At 39.1% G+C, this 14,479-nt stretch overlaps 1 protein-coding gene across 2 annotated transcripts; it reads right to left on the bottom strand.

Annotated features, from left to right (window-relative positions):
- Positions 1-1,220: 1,220 nt before the first annotated feature.
- On the bottom strand, positions 1,221-13,166 carry LOC131310139 (chloride channel protein CLC-d). Of its 2 annotated transcripts, none has more exons than XM_058336982.1 (23): positions 12,623-13,166; positions 10,935-11,007; positions 9,682-9,903; positions 9,538-9,584; positions 9,348-9,446; positions 8,872-8,946; positions 7,947-8,035; positions 7,350-7,490; positions 7,195-7,265; positions 7,003-7,082; positions 6,759-6,908; positions 5,295-5,354; positions 5,123-5,197; positions 4,383-4,534; positions 3,363-3,498; positions 3,161-3,292; positions 2,775-2,852; positions 2,636-2,691; positions 2,412-2,498; positions 2,168-2,324; positions 1,959-2,060; positions 1,823-1,869; positions 1,221-1,665 (listed from the first exon to the last, which is right to left on the bottom strand). In XM_058336982.1, exons 1-23 carry the CDS (start codon positions 12,800-12,802, stop codon positions 1,584-1,586), a joined length of 2,391 nt encoding a protein of 796 aa, XP_058192965.1. In that variant the 5' UTR covers positions 12,803-13,166; the 3' UTR covers positions 1,221-1,583. The 2 variants fall into 2 exon arrangements, with proteins under 2 accessions (XP_058192965.1, XP_058192974.1); XM_058336991.1 differs by having other exon boundaries at positions 1,828-1,869.
- Between the last annotated feature and the right edge of the window lie 1,313 nt (positions 13,167-14,479).

Here is a 14,479-nt window from a genome sequence, read left to right as displayed (position 1 = left end):
GTTGAACGATTCTAATTATTAGTGCGAGCCCAATGGTGAGGCTCTTGTGGATAAGGAGGGATAAGATCTGGGAGCTCGTTCGAGTCTCCAATCAAGGGAAGTGCCCCAAATTGTTAACCAACTTTGGGAGAGTGCGGTTAACAATTTGGGGAGTGAGAAAATCACTCCCCCCAATCAATTGGCAAGAAAATGATTATAACTGTTCATTACAGTTTTTTCCCTCCCCTACCTTTTCAAATACTTTTTTTTCGACATTGTATATATCAGTAGGAGGTTAGCAGAAAATTAGTGTGTTAACAACCATAAGAGGTTTGATCTCTCAACATAAACTCAAACCCAAGACTTTCCCTTTGCAATTCAAGGGGTACAACCATATAAATTGAGAGCTACATCTTTTCCTTTTGAAAGACTTGGTTAGAGGCCCACATCACCAATTGGGATAAAATATGAGGCCGGACTAATAACATGGGCTTGGGCTACAGTGGAATCAACTTATACTCTTTGTTAAGAGATAAAAATGCCAAAATATTGAAAACCTTTTTTTTTTTGATCCGCTAAGTCTTTGGCACCCTTTCATCTTATTATTATTCTTAATTTTTGGCAAACAAATGAATATATAGATGGATTACTACACAAGTTCTCCAGAAAAATATTGCCCTATCACCACATGGTTATCTGCACTTCGAATGGCAAATAGATTGGAACTCTTCACTTTACTTTTGTCAAAGATGAAACGAAGGTTCCCCGTCAAAAGTATATTACGGATTATTACCCCATCAAGCGGCTATGAGGACTTGAAGTCGGAGCATTGAGTGACCAAAAGAAGATGGCAACTAGGGGTGCACAAGGGTAGGGCGGGTCAGGTTCGGCCCCGACCCGACATGTCATCATTTATTTATTTTTTTTTTACCCCGAACCCGAACAAGTGGGAATAACCGTCCGCGTGCCCGATTTTTTTGGTTGGGTCGGGTCCGACCAAAACCGAAGTAATTTATATGAATTGGTCGGTTTGGGTCGGGTAAGAAACACTTCACCCTGAACTGAAAACTAATTTTTTACAAAAAATAAACCTGTACCCGACCGAACCACATGTTCGGCCCCGCCTGAGACCCTTCGGGTCGGGTCGGGTTCGTCGGGTTACGGGTTTTTTGAACACCCCAGTGGCAACATTAAGCAATGTACTTCGTGCCGACATTTCATAAACACAGAGAGAGAGAGAGGGGGGAACAAAATGTGCCTGTAGTATTTATTAGTCCAAAATGCAAGGAGTCCCCCTGTTGGTATTAAAGGCCTCATTTTAATTGTACAAACTCCCTCAAAGGACTCTACTATCTACATCATTTTCCCCATTATATGTGAATGTATAAAAATTAAGTATATAGGCCATGTGTGAGATCCATTTACACTAAAGGTACCAAGAGCCCTCTAACTCTACGAAGATGATACAATTTCTAAGCCCCAGCATTTAGGGATAAACTACTGGATAAAGAATCAGCTACCTACTAATGAATGAAACAGCGGAAGCAGAGGGGAAAAATTACTCTTCAGGGAAAGCTCAGACGACGTCGTCAACCGGAGGAATGTTATTGAGCCAGAAGACCATTGAGTAGCGGGATCTCTGCCTCTCCATTCCTCGTGCCATGTCTTATGTTATGAAGCCGATCTCTGCCAACATTTTAAAAAGAAAGGAAAAATAAGGATGCTAATGAATTCAAAACCAAGTACAATGCAACATCATCGCATAGCTCAGAATTACATAATTATGGGTCTGATACTGGTAAGAAAGTTTGGTAGACAAAAATGGGTCAAGCAGCTTAGAGACCTTACACTTGTCGATTGAAGCTCCACTGTAGCCGGATCCTCAGTCTCCTGAAACAGAGATTTTTAATTTTCTTTTATCACCACAGGCCAGTGCCATAAAATTATGTCATGAAAGGGGGAAAGACCAGCCAAAATACCTCAATTAACAAATCCTTTCTGGTAATCATCCCGATAACGCGGGAAGCACGTGGAACGACAAATATATGCCTTAATCCTAGTTGACGGAAAAGATTATAAACCTGTGCAAAAGGTATCATCTCTTCAGATGGCACGTAAAAGCCCTAACAATTCATGCACGATAAGCTATATGCAAATGCAGAAACCAAACATGAGCTAATACTGTCACCTTTGTCAAAGACATGTCTTCTGGGACAATGTATGGGGAGCGGTTTACAAATGGTGCAAGATCTATGTACATTTCCAAGTCATCTGGACCTAGATGAATATCATGTATAGATATCCCTTTGCTCGAAGCAGGTTTGACAAATTCACTGAAATTGTGCCTGGAATGAAGAGGGTCCATTTATTTAAATAAAACACCACTCAACATGCAAATAGAAGTCTAGAACTAATATCATGCCTCCTCTTACCTGATCGGCAAAGAACCACCTCCGGTATCACAGGGCAACGGACTGTGCTGAAAATCTACCTTAGATTGTAGAAGTACCAATAAATGACTGCATAACAAATCAAATGCCTGAATTACTTCAGTTTTCAACCAAAATCTCCTAATACGGCACTCAGATCAGTGTAATCTTCTCTTCTGCGAAATGCAATGGAGGTTCACAGAAATTTGACAGATTCATTACGTTACCTCCGAAGCACTAGTCCGATAACAAGTGTTTCTCCACTTCTTGTGTGATCTATCACCTGAGCAGTGATAAAGCACTATCAGGTAAGAGACCACATGAACATGAGACAAGGAGCCAGAGAAATAGACTAGCTTAACTTACAGGGAATCCATTATGATTGTTGCTTTTCAAACTAGAAACTACATCAGCAACCTTAATAACACGAGGGAAGTAGACAACCTGTCAAGAGGTAGGGAGTTCATCAAAAGGTAAGCCAGAAGTGGGAATGCCAACAAATAGAAGAAGAAAGCTCTGACACACTGAAAACAGCAATAAAGCAATGCAAGAGAAATCCAATATGTTTTAGTGAAGCTATGGTCACGCTAAGAGGTGAGAGAAAGCCAAATATCAACATACATAAAATAAGTGGTGAGAAAAAGAACAACTACCAGCTTTTGTTTAGTTCCATTGGCTCCAATTTTTAGGCATCCCATGTAGGTTGCACAAGTTATAAGAACGTGGAATTTGAGAACATTCAAAGCAGATACCTTTCGATTCCCACATGCTTCCTTTGCCTGCATTTTCCGCATTTCATATTTAGGCCTTGATTCAAGTAACGGAATGCCCCTCAAACGAGCCTGTTCTTCGTACAGACCTTCATTGAAAGCATCACCAACAGCCTGCAGGCCAAAATTCCCGTATTTTTAATGGCATAACTAAATGCAGCCTGCAGAAAATTCAATATCATACCTTTGATATAAGAAGCACGAGCATGATTAGAGGTAGCAGCTTCAAGTTATTTGTAATTTCAACCATAATAACGCAAAGTGAGACCGTCATCCTCATCGAACCTCCAAGGAATGAAGCAGCTCCTAGCAAAGCATATCTGAAATTCCACCATTGACCAAAAAGTGGAAAATTAAGGATCAGAATAAATCTGCACACACGAGTTTACAAAACTGACGAACTTGGCAGTTTAAATAAATCAAATGCTTAACCAAGTTCCCACGAGGCTTAAGACAGTGTAAACAAAGAGGCAGGAACCATGGTTCGTGTTAAGAAGCTGCAGTATACTGCATCATAAAGCAAGATACTCATTCGAGCATATCGAAGAAAAATAATGGGAAAATGACGACCAATGACGTGTTTTGATAATTAATACCTGCCAAGGACATTTTCAGCATTAACAAATATTCTCAGCATATCCTTGGCGGGTATTAATTATCAAAACACGTCCTGGGCCGTCATTTTCCCAAAAATAATATCTGAGATAATTTAAAAAAACAGCCACTGGAAAGCAGTTTTTGGTAACTAAGCTGTGCAGAAGAATTGCCTTCTATCTCAAGGAAAAATGACTTGCTTCAAAACCTTAAAAGTCAAAATGAAGCGTAAAGAACCGAAAAAATGAATACTGAAAGGTTCTAATGCCCTAAACATAATGCATAATGTATGGTTTGACCAATGCTACCAAAGCACCAGGCATCTAGTAAAGAGGCAACATATCCACATCATAAAAATGACGAAATCAGTACTGAGTTAAATTGTTTGTCGATGAAAGTAGCAATGTTATCTGTCAGACTCTCAATTATAACAGTCTCACAGACCAACAATTGTAATGGAACAGCATTAAGACATGAAAGGGTACACAAATTTTCCAAACTCGATAAATACATCATTCAACAATTGGGAGAAAATGGGTTTGCAAGCTCCAATAACAGGAGCATAAACAACTGGTGAAGTTAAGTACTGAAAAAGGAAATTAGTACTCACGTTCCCTCTTCAATGTTAAGCTTCTTGTAAAAGCTGACAACAAACATGCCTACAAGACGTCCATATGTTGATCCAATCATAATTCCAGGAACAAATTGACCAGCCGGAACAGCAGTTCCAAATGTCACCACTGCTAAGGTATAAAACATTACCTGAGAAACACACAAAATTATAACCGAAATCCCTGAACAGAATTATTTAATTGTCTCAGACTCTCAGCCCCACCAAGCTATGACATGTTTAAGTTTGCCAGTTATGTTGTATTCTTTGTTGACAGTTAATTGTTAGTATCAAAACATAGAATGCCTTCACATAGTAAGGTATCCCAAAAATGGATAAAACAAAATGCCCACATGATAAAAACTAATAAAGCAAGCAGGAAAGCAACTTCACTAGGATGACTTGCGGACGACTAATATATGTTTATTGGACGAAAACAACACTATAGGTAACTGAAAAATAAGATTGTGTACGCATGCATATGAATGAAACCTTCTATCAAATCCCAAAACAACACATCTGTCATAAAATTGACCAAGGGCGGGCAGCCCACTGATGGATTCAATGGACCACACAGACTTTGTTTGTTCATAGTTTAGATTGCTTTTTTTAGCATTTCTGCTTCCTGAAGTTCACAAAACTGAAATGTAAAGCACAGCAGCAGGCTATCGAAGATTTCAGTAAAAGGGACCAGTTTACAAAACAGAAGAAGCAGGAAGTAAAATCAAGATGCACGATACCAGAAAGGTCAACAGGCTTTGGGCGCTGTATTCATGAATTGTTTTCGCACTAAACAAATTTCGTATGGCATCATCCTACAATAAAAAAAGCAGGCCCCATTAGAAATAAAAGCTCATGAAAACGACATGGAAACTAGCAATAGCAGACAAATGCTACCAAAATTTACCAAACCTGAGTGTTAAAGAAGATAGTTGCAAGATCATTGTATTCCTTGTCCTTGCCACAGTAAAACTGCCCAAAATAGAAAAAATAAATACCAGAAAAAGAAAACAGATAATGCAGGAGACTCAAGTAAGAGATAAACTGATGGTTGATGGAATTTCAAGGCACGACAATAATCAATTAACTCATAAGAATGAATATCAAAAGAATTATTCATTGGGGAATCATTTAAAGACAACCTAATGCTGCATGCCAGCCTCGGTTGGGAGCAAGGCCTAACAGACCCCCCCAAATTTCATACAGTAGCCCTCAGTTGGGGTCCCTGCGGAACCCACAGCTTAGAGGTCGGAGTAAAAAGGTCCAGTGTGTTCTCTCCACTAAATATGGACATTGACAAGACGTGACACATCCTAATCTGAGTGTCCCTACCCCATGCAGCAACCTCTTAAACGGCTGATGCATGAGAATCAGGTAAGCTTAGAAGCTCATTACTAAACACAACCCCCCTCTCAAACAACCTCAGCTGTAAGTGCCTTCTCCACCTCCATTGGTCTCCTGCCAGCTCAGCGTATGCAATGTTCTTGGAAAGATCTATACCAGCCAACTCACCAACCCTACGCAATGAAACTTTGGAACTTGTTTGCATATAGGAATGGCAATAAGGCAGATCGGGGCGGATAAAATAACATACCTGAATCCGCCCCGATACCCGCTGGGTATTTAACAAGCGGTTCCATATTCGTTCCAAACGGGGTTTGGGTATTCCCCGAACCCGAACAGATAATGGATAACCATAGGCAGAATTTTAAAAACCTATGCCGTGTGGCCCTTTAATGAATCGGTGGAACAGGTAGACACTTGTCCTCTTATACAAAGCAAAGGATGTTTACTTCTTTCAGTATTTTCGATGTGGGACTCAGAGGAACACCATTAATTTTGAAAGGTCCAGTAACAAGAAAAAAAACACAGATGGAAGCTTGGTAGAAGTTGTTGACATGTAAGATTGATTCACACGGCTCTCTCTCTTTCTTAAATTCCCCAATAATCTCTCTAAATCAGGATCTACTAATTCGATATGGCAGTATTGGTGTCTCAAATGCAGCTCTGATTCTCTGAATGAGCCCTCTCTCCTCCTCTCTCTTTCTCTCTCTCTCAAAAACAAAACTGCAGAGTATTAATCTGGTCCTATTTTCTCCTCATATATATATAAGGTATTTTTTGTAATTTTAAGGGTTCGGTTTGGGTAACATTTAAACCATAACCAAACCGATACCCGTTCGGTTATCCAAGCCTTCAACCATTCCCATATCCACGGAGAAAAATTCGGTTATGGTTCGGAGAAAAACATCGGTTATGGTTCGGGTACCCATCGGTTTGGTCAATATTGCATATGGAAAGCTAAATGCAAGGCATAACCTAAAGAGAGGCACAATTTAATAGTAAAGAAAGGCAACAACCAATTCGAGAACTTACATTAACATAATTCCCATACATTCCAGGAGGCCGAGGGCATGCAATAGGAAAATTAGGGTCTGCTTCAGGGCAGGGACTACATTTTCTAAAAAGGGGTAATCCAAATGAAATGACAGATGTAATCACGGAGATGAGACACACTTCAATAATCTGCAGGGCGAAAAGAAATCAATGACTATCAGTGCATTAACAGGGCAATCATAAGCCACAATACAAGTTCCACTCCAATTTACTAGATGCGTACTTTGAACCGGTTTCCTTTCTTGTGTAGGTAATTTCGGCGCCAATAGGTAATATAACGTGTAAGCTGATTGAATAAGGCTCCTGCAGGAGGGTAACTATTATTCACGTATCTTTCAACCATCTATGGAATGCAATGAAATTGGCAAACTTGTTTCATGGAGAAAGAATGTGGTTCTAGTGAACTACCACATACCAAGAAGACCGCCTATGACCCCAATAAATGCCATTGGTAATAACTCCTCGAATGAGTAATCCTCCTGCCCACTAAAAAGACAAACAGGTTAGAAAGCCCGGAAAACCCAAACCAGATGCTGCAGTAGAAGACAAAAATAAAGTTCAGATTCAAACCCTGAGATGTCCCATATTATGAAACCACCAGATCCAAAATGTCCACATTTTCCACTCTTACACCATCCCATAGCAATACGCACCACAACAGCCACTATGGCAGAAGTGAAAAATACACGCCACATAAGTTGGCTCCTCCACCTGACATCAATATGAAATAATAATGCATTCTTAAATATACAACTAGAACAAGTCCATATGATTGATGTAGATAAATGACACTCACCAAAATGTTCATACATATAAAAAGGAGTTCATGTGCTATTGTGGATAAAAGTTCGGTGTGTGTGCATGTCTTTAGATGGCCATAGCACACATATTCAACTGCATATGGAAACACATCCACTCCTAGGTTTACATAGTGAAATATATGGTCTTTACTTATCAGTTTCGCATGGCACATTTTTCTTTCACTCTGAAAAAAATCGTTCATGCAATAAGTTTTCAACATGACCAAGGCGTGATGTGTCCAGCTTATGGAAATTGGTGCATCGAAAGCCTGTGTCATGTCCACGTAAGGTTGCACACCCACGTCCATGCAACCTAGTACTCATGCTTATGCACAAAAAGAGAAGCTAAGTAAAGCGAAAGACTTACCATGATGTAACTTCTTCCAATGCAAATAACACTCCACCAACTGGAGCTCTGAAAGCAGCAGCAACTCCAGCTGCACATCCACAGGTTACCTATTGAAAACATTAGACCAATTAAACATAACAAACGTCACCTCATTGTTCAACAGACCAGAAAAACCAGAAAAGGGACATTGAGAAACACTATCTGAGAAATGCATTCGGGTCCAAATGAAGTAATACTGTACTGAACGATGGATACTAAAAAGTAACAATGCTGGAAATAAGTAAAAGAATGAACCAATGACATGTGCGCTAATTGCATGGATGTCACAGGCAATTTATATTGGCAAAGCATGGTGACAGATATATGTGTCCTTATAGATGGAACATTAATCAAGATGAATAGATGAAAGACTACCCTGCTGAATTTGCGACCACAGAATAAGCTGATAGACGTAGTTAATTTAAGTTTTAAATGGGCAAGTCATCTTGATAATAAGAACTGGTTAGTCTTGCAACCACCACTATAGGCTATAGAGATAAAGGAAAAACAAAAACAAAAGACAACTGCCTGTTATAACTGTCCTGACGCGAAAGACTAGTTTGGGAGGCAATGCTTTAGCTCCAGTATCAGTCCGTATGCAACACAGAAACACGGAAAGTTCTAGGATTCTTGGCCCTTGGATGTGAAGATCTTCTAAGTTGGCACTTAATCTATGGATGTATTCATATCCCAAAAGCAGAAAAGAGAACCAAAATACATGTACGCATGTACAGCAATGAAAAGAAGATTTGAATCATGACATAAAAATTGAGAAATTTCCGAAATCTAACAAGCATGGAAATAGATTCTACAAGGGAGAAACAAGTGAAAAAATCCAAATGACAAACTTTTCAGAAGTAGACAAGCTTCACAATGTTAGCTTTATGGACATTGGACCACTCACAAGATCACGTCGATCCCGGTCACTGTTGAAAAATTGTAGCCACCTGGAACTTAGATGATATTTTGTTGATCCACCCTGTTTAATGAATGAATATAAAATAGAAAAATTCAATCCACAGGAAGACACTGGCAGAAAGATGGAAAAAATAACCTGGAAGAAACACTCAAAAACATGATTCCCATTACTCATTAGAGAAGTCAAGTAAAACTTTCAAATTTCCAATTGTGGTTTGCAAGTGTTGATGAGACATAACAGAATAACAAAAGTCGTAAAATGAAAATAACACTACTTCAATTCAGAAATGTTCACTGATTTGAACTCCATGTCTTGATACATCGTCTTTAAAGAAACATTAGACTTCATTTGCAAACAATAGAATCCATTTGAGATAACAAGTAAACCAAATCAAACACAAGTTATATTCACTTGTTTGAATAAGAGTAGAATTTGTAACTCCAAAAGGATAATGTGCCTACTTGTCCAAGGAGTGAAGCAATACAAGCACCAGTGTGTACAAGAGGACCTTCTTTGCCAAGGGCCAGGCCACCTCCTACCGAACCAATACTTCCAAATATCTACAAAATACAAAGAACATGATACACATGAGATGGTTATATGCATAAATCCTCATCATTTCACCAGAAATTCCAAGAAATGCAATTCGACCTTTCCAATCAAGGTTCTGAAAAGAAGAATACCGTGGGTATCAACTCCTGCAAGTTTAAGTGAATTCAGCAACCAGTTAAAATATAAAAATTCTGCATTGGTGATCGACAAGTCACTCAGAAAGGCCCAAAAAGTACAGCTTACCATTCAAATAACCCTTAATCTCAGGAATACCAGATCCTGCTGCTGCTGGTGCAAAATTGGTGATTATAAATGCCGAAGAGAAGACTAAAACCAAGTTGATCAATATATACAGAAGAAATCCAGCGACGTATGATTTTTGAATTACAGAAAAAGTCAGTGAGAACTTCCATCCAGCAAAGTTTTCAACAGAAATGTTGATGAAGACAGCAGCTAACCCAGTTCCTGAAAAAACAAGAAGGGCACTTTTATGTTTGGAAAAGGGATAGGTAGGAGGAAAGCCATGATGGTAAAATCCACAAGCAAGTTGAAACCCTCCTTGTTGAATTTCCCGAAAATAATAAAAAGGTACAACCTGCATCATTAGTGTGCAGCAAATTTGATCCCCAAGTTAGATCAACAAACAATCTCTTTACTTTGATCTCCATCAAGCTTCACCCAAAACTTCAACTGATTGATGTTTTGGTTTTAAGAAAATAATATCTACTTCTTTTGCATTAGAACTTTAGTCTGTTGCAGCTCTTCAGTCAGTTAAACATGCGAAACATCGGAGATGTGAATCAAAAATTCAAAAGCATCCCGACCTTTCCAACTAGAGTGTCACTCGTGTCATTTCTTGACGTCTCCAACTAGAGTATCACACATAGGTATCCCCAATTGATCCCTTAAAGACAAATTTGCATAGAGAAGTCCCCCATTTGTTAGTTTAAGATGCATGTCAGTAGTTAAGTATGAAGGTTTCTCAGACAGAAATATACTTCACCGCTAAATATTCACCAGCTCCACCAAAGCTTTATTCTTTGTTCAATTACAATTCAAACCTCTATCTTGGCAAGTAATTCATACTGCTCTCCATAGTGAAGTTAAAATAACCGGGTAACATTCATACTGCTCTCCATAGTGAAGTTAAAATAACCGGGTAACATAAGGATACATGCCTGGTGGCATTTCATGTTTATTCGATAAAATTAACAAGCTTCGTTTTTCCTCTTTCTTGTTCTTATCTCCATTTTTCAATTGCCAAAATAGGAAAAAGACAAGCATGGTATCGCAGGCTTTTAAGGCACTTTACAATGTTTCCTTTCCGATATACCCTTTGAAGCTAGTTTACCTAACGAAAACAAACAATAAGTACAATCCAAACGAAATGCAGAGAGGTAGTAATTATAAGTAACATACATACCACTTCAGCATCAACGAATTGAAAGAGAAAAGGAAAATATATTACAACATGAGGCAGAAAATAGTCCACTGACCTACGCCAATAAGCAACGCAAAGAACCATTTCACGCCAACATAATATCCAACATAAAGCTTTCCTCTTTGTGCCTGAAGATATCAAATAGCAATTCAAAGCCAGAATCAGTTGATAAAAATCATAAAACAATACAAATATGTAACTCTCAGCACAGAGACACGTGTCATTTACACACTGTTCGATTGGTCGGATTAATGATAACGGTACATACTCTCCTAGGATGAGGTAATTTGTAATCTCCTTCTCACCAGACATCCGAAGTATTGTATATCCCACGTTTTGAGTCATTGGCTATGGAATGGTATGTGATAACCCCACAACCTATCGTATTCACACGCCGCAAATGTGGTCCTAAAGTTTGTAATACAATTGTATGTATAATCCATCCAGCCAACGCACCCTGCGTTCTAATATATAATAACGGAGTCCTGCTACATATCATCTATTCACCATTCACTTAACCACAACATGACAGGATATGACTTACCTCGATTTTTTACTCACACAATTTCTCCAAAATATGAAACAACTCACAAGCATCCAACTAAACAGTGAACTGAAATGGTGACGAAAATCCCATAACATATGGCATTTCTCTATATCTTTACTATACCTTTTGCACCTTACTCTTCCGTCGCATTTTTGTTTCAGATGAGATGTCAGATGCAAAAAATATCCACCACACACTTTTTGGAGCTCTCGTGTCTGACAAGGGGTTGTTCAAAGTTTGGAAATGGGCCAAAGAATGGGATAACCTCATTCTATTTGGACAATCATTTATAATTATGAGAGCTCAATGGAAAAACAGAATTCATGTAGCCGACCCCAATTGATTGGGACACACAAGGCTCAATTTGGTTTGGTTTGGTTTGATTATTTATAAGTATGACACTAGTTTCATCTCTTTCTCTGTAGATAGAACCACCTATGCAATTTGAATATTGGAAGACATGATATTCTTTTCAATTCGAGCAAAGTTGCTAAATTTTTATATTTCACTTATTGTGTTAAAGTTTCTCCGGGCTTAATCGACTGGGATACCATCAACCAACCTAAAAAACATAAAATCTTGAGGTGGTTCATTATAATAAGATGTATTACTAATCTTTATCTTACAGATATTTCAACTTTGGCATTTTTTTCCGTCCAAAAGCTTTCTAGTACCCTACAACAATAACAACAACAATAACACAAACCATCTAATCCTCAATCATTGGATGTATGGGCGGGGGAGAATTGGAGACAGACCTACCTTTTGGTAAACAAACCATCTAATCCCCAATCATTGGGTGTATGGGCGGGGAGGATTGGAGACAGACCTAGCTTTTAGCAATACGTGCACTGGCTGCTCTCAAAATTACCGCTGAAACAGTGGCCCCCTCTACGGAACCATGCCCCCAAATCAAAGCCGAAATGCATATGAGAGGGTAGGCCTATCGTCCACAATTACCAAATTCACTGATGCTAATTCATGCCCCACCATTGGATACATGCATATTGAGCTAAATTGAAACTACTACTCCCTCCGTCCCATTTTGTCTACTTCCTAATTTTTTTAAGAATTTTTTTTTTCTTTGCACCTTTCAGGACTATCTCATTGAGTACTCTTGAACGGTGCAAAAAAAGTTCGAAAAAGCAAACTTTGTTTTTCAAGGTCAAAATGAAAAGACTTTTCGAAAAAGCAACCTGTTCTTCCCGGTACGCGTGATTCTCAACGACTTCGTAATCCAGGCTCTCGACTCGGGCTCCATCGTTCTTCCTCGACACCCCGACGACCTCGTCCCCCTCGCCGTCCTCCGTGTTCGGCAGCCGGGCCCACGCGAGCTTTGTCGTCTCGATTCCGTTCTGAAATTGATTCGACAGCATGATTCCTATCCCAATTCTATACCTAAGAGTCAGTTCCTAAACCCTAACGTAGTCTCGATGGATCACGATGCAAGTCGGTATAACATCCGGTGGTTGAACAGAGCCTCTGAGATTCAAGTAAAAGAGAGATCGATCGTGTAGGAATAATAGTATACGCATGTATAGGTGAACTGGATTTGGAAGAGTGAATTGGATTTGGGGAAGATGGATTTTGCGTTGAGCAAAAATGGAGGGAGAAAATCTACGAGAAATGGGGCTCCGACTACAGCGTAGATTCGTGAACGACTCTCTCTCTCTCTCTCTCTCTCTCCCTCCTTTGGTGATCTGTTTCGGTTTGATTTCTCGAGTCTCGACGAAGTAATGCGGACTAATTTGCAATTTTATCACCTTAATTTATAAATTTAACATATTGAATCCTACTATCCGAATTGATGACCCAGGGCTTTAGCGGCCTAGCCTAATTGGTCATGGATCGGGGGCCTCAGTATTAGGACCGAAAACGAACCGAGTTATTCGCGAGTCGCTCGTGGCTTGAACTCAAATTTTGGACTTGTTTATTAAACGAGTCGAGCTCGACACACAAATATTTGGCTCGGCTTACAAAAGCTCGGTTCGTCTGTATTAGCTCGACTCATTGAGTAAATTAGATAGGCTGGGCTCATTTACAACCGACCCGAGCTCAATTTCAAGTTTTAAGCTCGTTTAATAAAAGAAGCCGAGGTCAAACACTACGAAACTCGGCTCGACTCAACTCTAAAACCCATGAGACCTCATCTTGGATTTGAGTTGATAGAGCAACATTAACTTGCTTTTGTAACTTACTAACTACAAGCCAACTAATGCTGTCATTGCGGCCAAAAAATATCCAAATTGATGCAGATGAGTTCACGTTATTGACTAAACGCTATTCTAAGACATTAATTTGGATTAAGTACTCAATAGGTTTAACTGATTGATTAAGGACGAATTAGAAATAAGTTGAATAGGGAGATAAAAGGTGCAAATTAGCCAAAAGATGCTGGATGAAGTTATTATCGTCTACGGCGGCAATGAATGTGAGATGCATCATGTGTGGTGTTTTTTTATATAAGAAGAGAGAATGGACGGTTTGGATGTGACGGTGAGTTTCTGGTGGCAGGGGAAAAGTATGGTGCGCCTACCACCAAAACAACGAAAGTGAAACAATCCGACCAAGTGGGATGTTGGCTGGCTAAATGAACACGTGCAGGGAAGACTCTCGTTAAAAGTGGACACATGTAATGGTCCAGAATTGAATAGACAAATTCCTGTTACCCAGTGGTCTAATGGTCTATGCACAAACGGAAATTCTAATCAATGGGAAGAAATCCTGGTACTTCCATCGAGGGAAAAACCATAATGTTTAGTAACCCAAAAATGAGCCCAAAAATATCTCGAAAAGATAAATCAGTGGTTTAAATTCAGATTTTCTTCATGAACGAACGATAAAGATTGCATTCAGGTTTAACTAGGATGGTTTTCATATTTTCATTGAATTTAAATTTTTGATCGAACGTTGATAACTATGCGAATTGACTCCAAGAAATTGACCTCTTGATTAGTAATAAAACGCAACACGTACAAGTTACGAGTTTTTTTTTTAATCCTGTCGGACCGTTTTTCCACCATTTGATTTTAGGAGAGATAGTGAAAAAGCAG

Source organism: Rhododendron vialii, chromosome 2a, assembly GCF_030253575.1.
Source record: "Rhododendron vialii isolate Sample 1 chromosome 2a, ASM3025357v1".
NCBI classification, from domain to species: domain Eukaryota; kingdom Viridiplantae; phylum Streptophyta; class Magnoliopsida; order Ericales; family Ericaceae; genus Rhododendron; species Rhododendron vialii.
This window is presented reverse-complemented; position numbering and strand designations above follow the sequence as displayed.

What these genes read in the sequence shown, in the direction of transcription:
- LOC131310139 (XM_058336982.1), bottom strand. Translation starts at nt 12,802, where the DNA reads ATGCTGTCGAATCAATTTCAGAACGGAATCGAGACGACAAAGCTCGCG. An exon ending in GATTAAGGGTTATTTGAATG is followed by an intron (nt 9,585 to 9,681) that starts GTAAGCTGTACT and finishes TTAAACTTGCAG; the next exon opens with GAGTTGATACCCACGGTATT. An exon ending in ATAATATGGGACATCTCAGG is followed by an intron (nt 7,266 to 7,349) that starts GTTTGAATCTGA and finishes TTGTCTTTTTAG; the next exon opens with TGGGCAGGAGGATTACTCAT.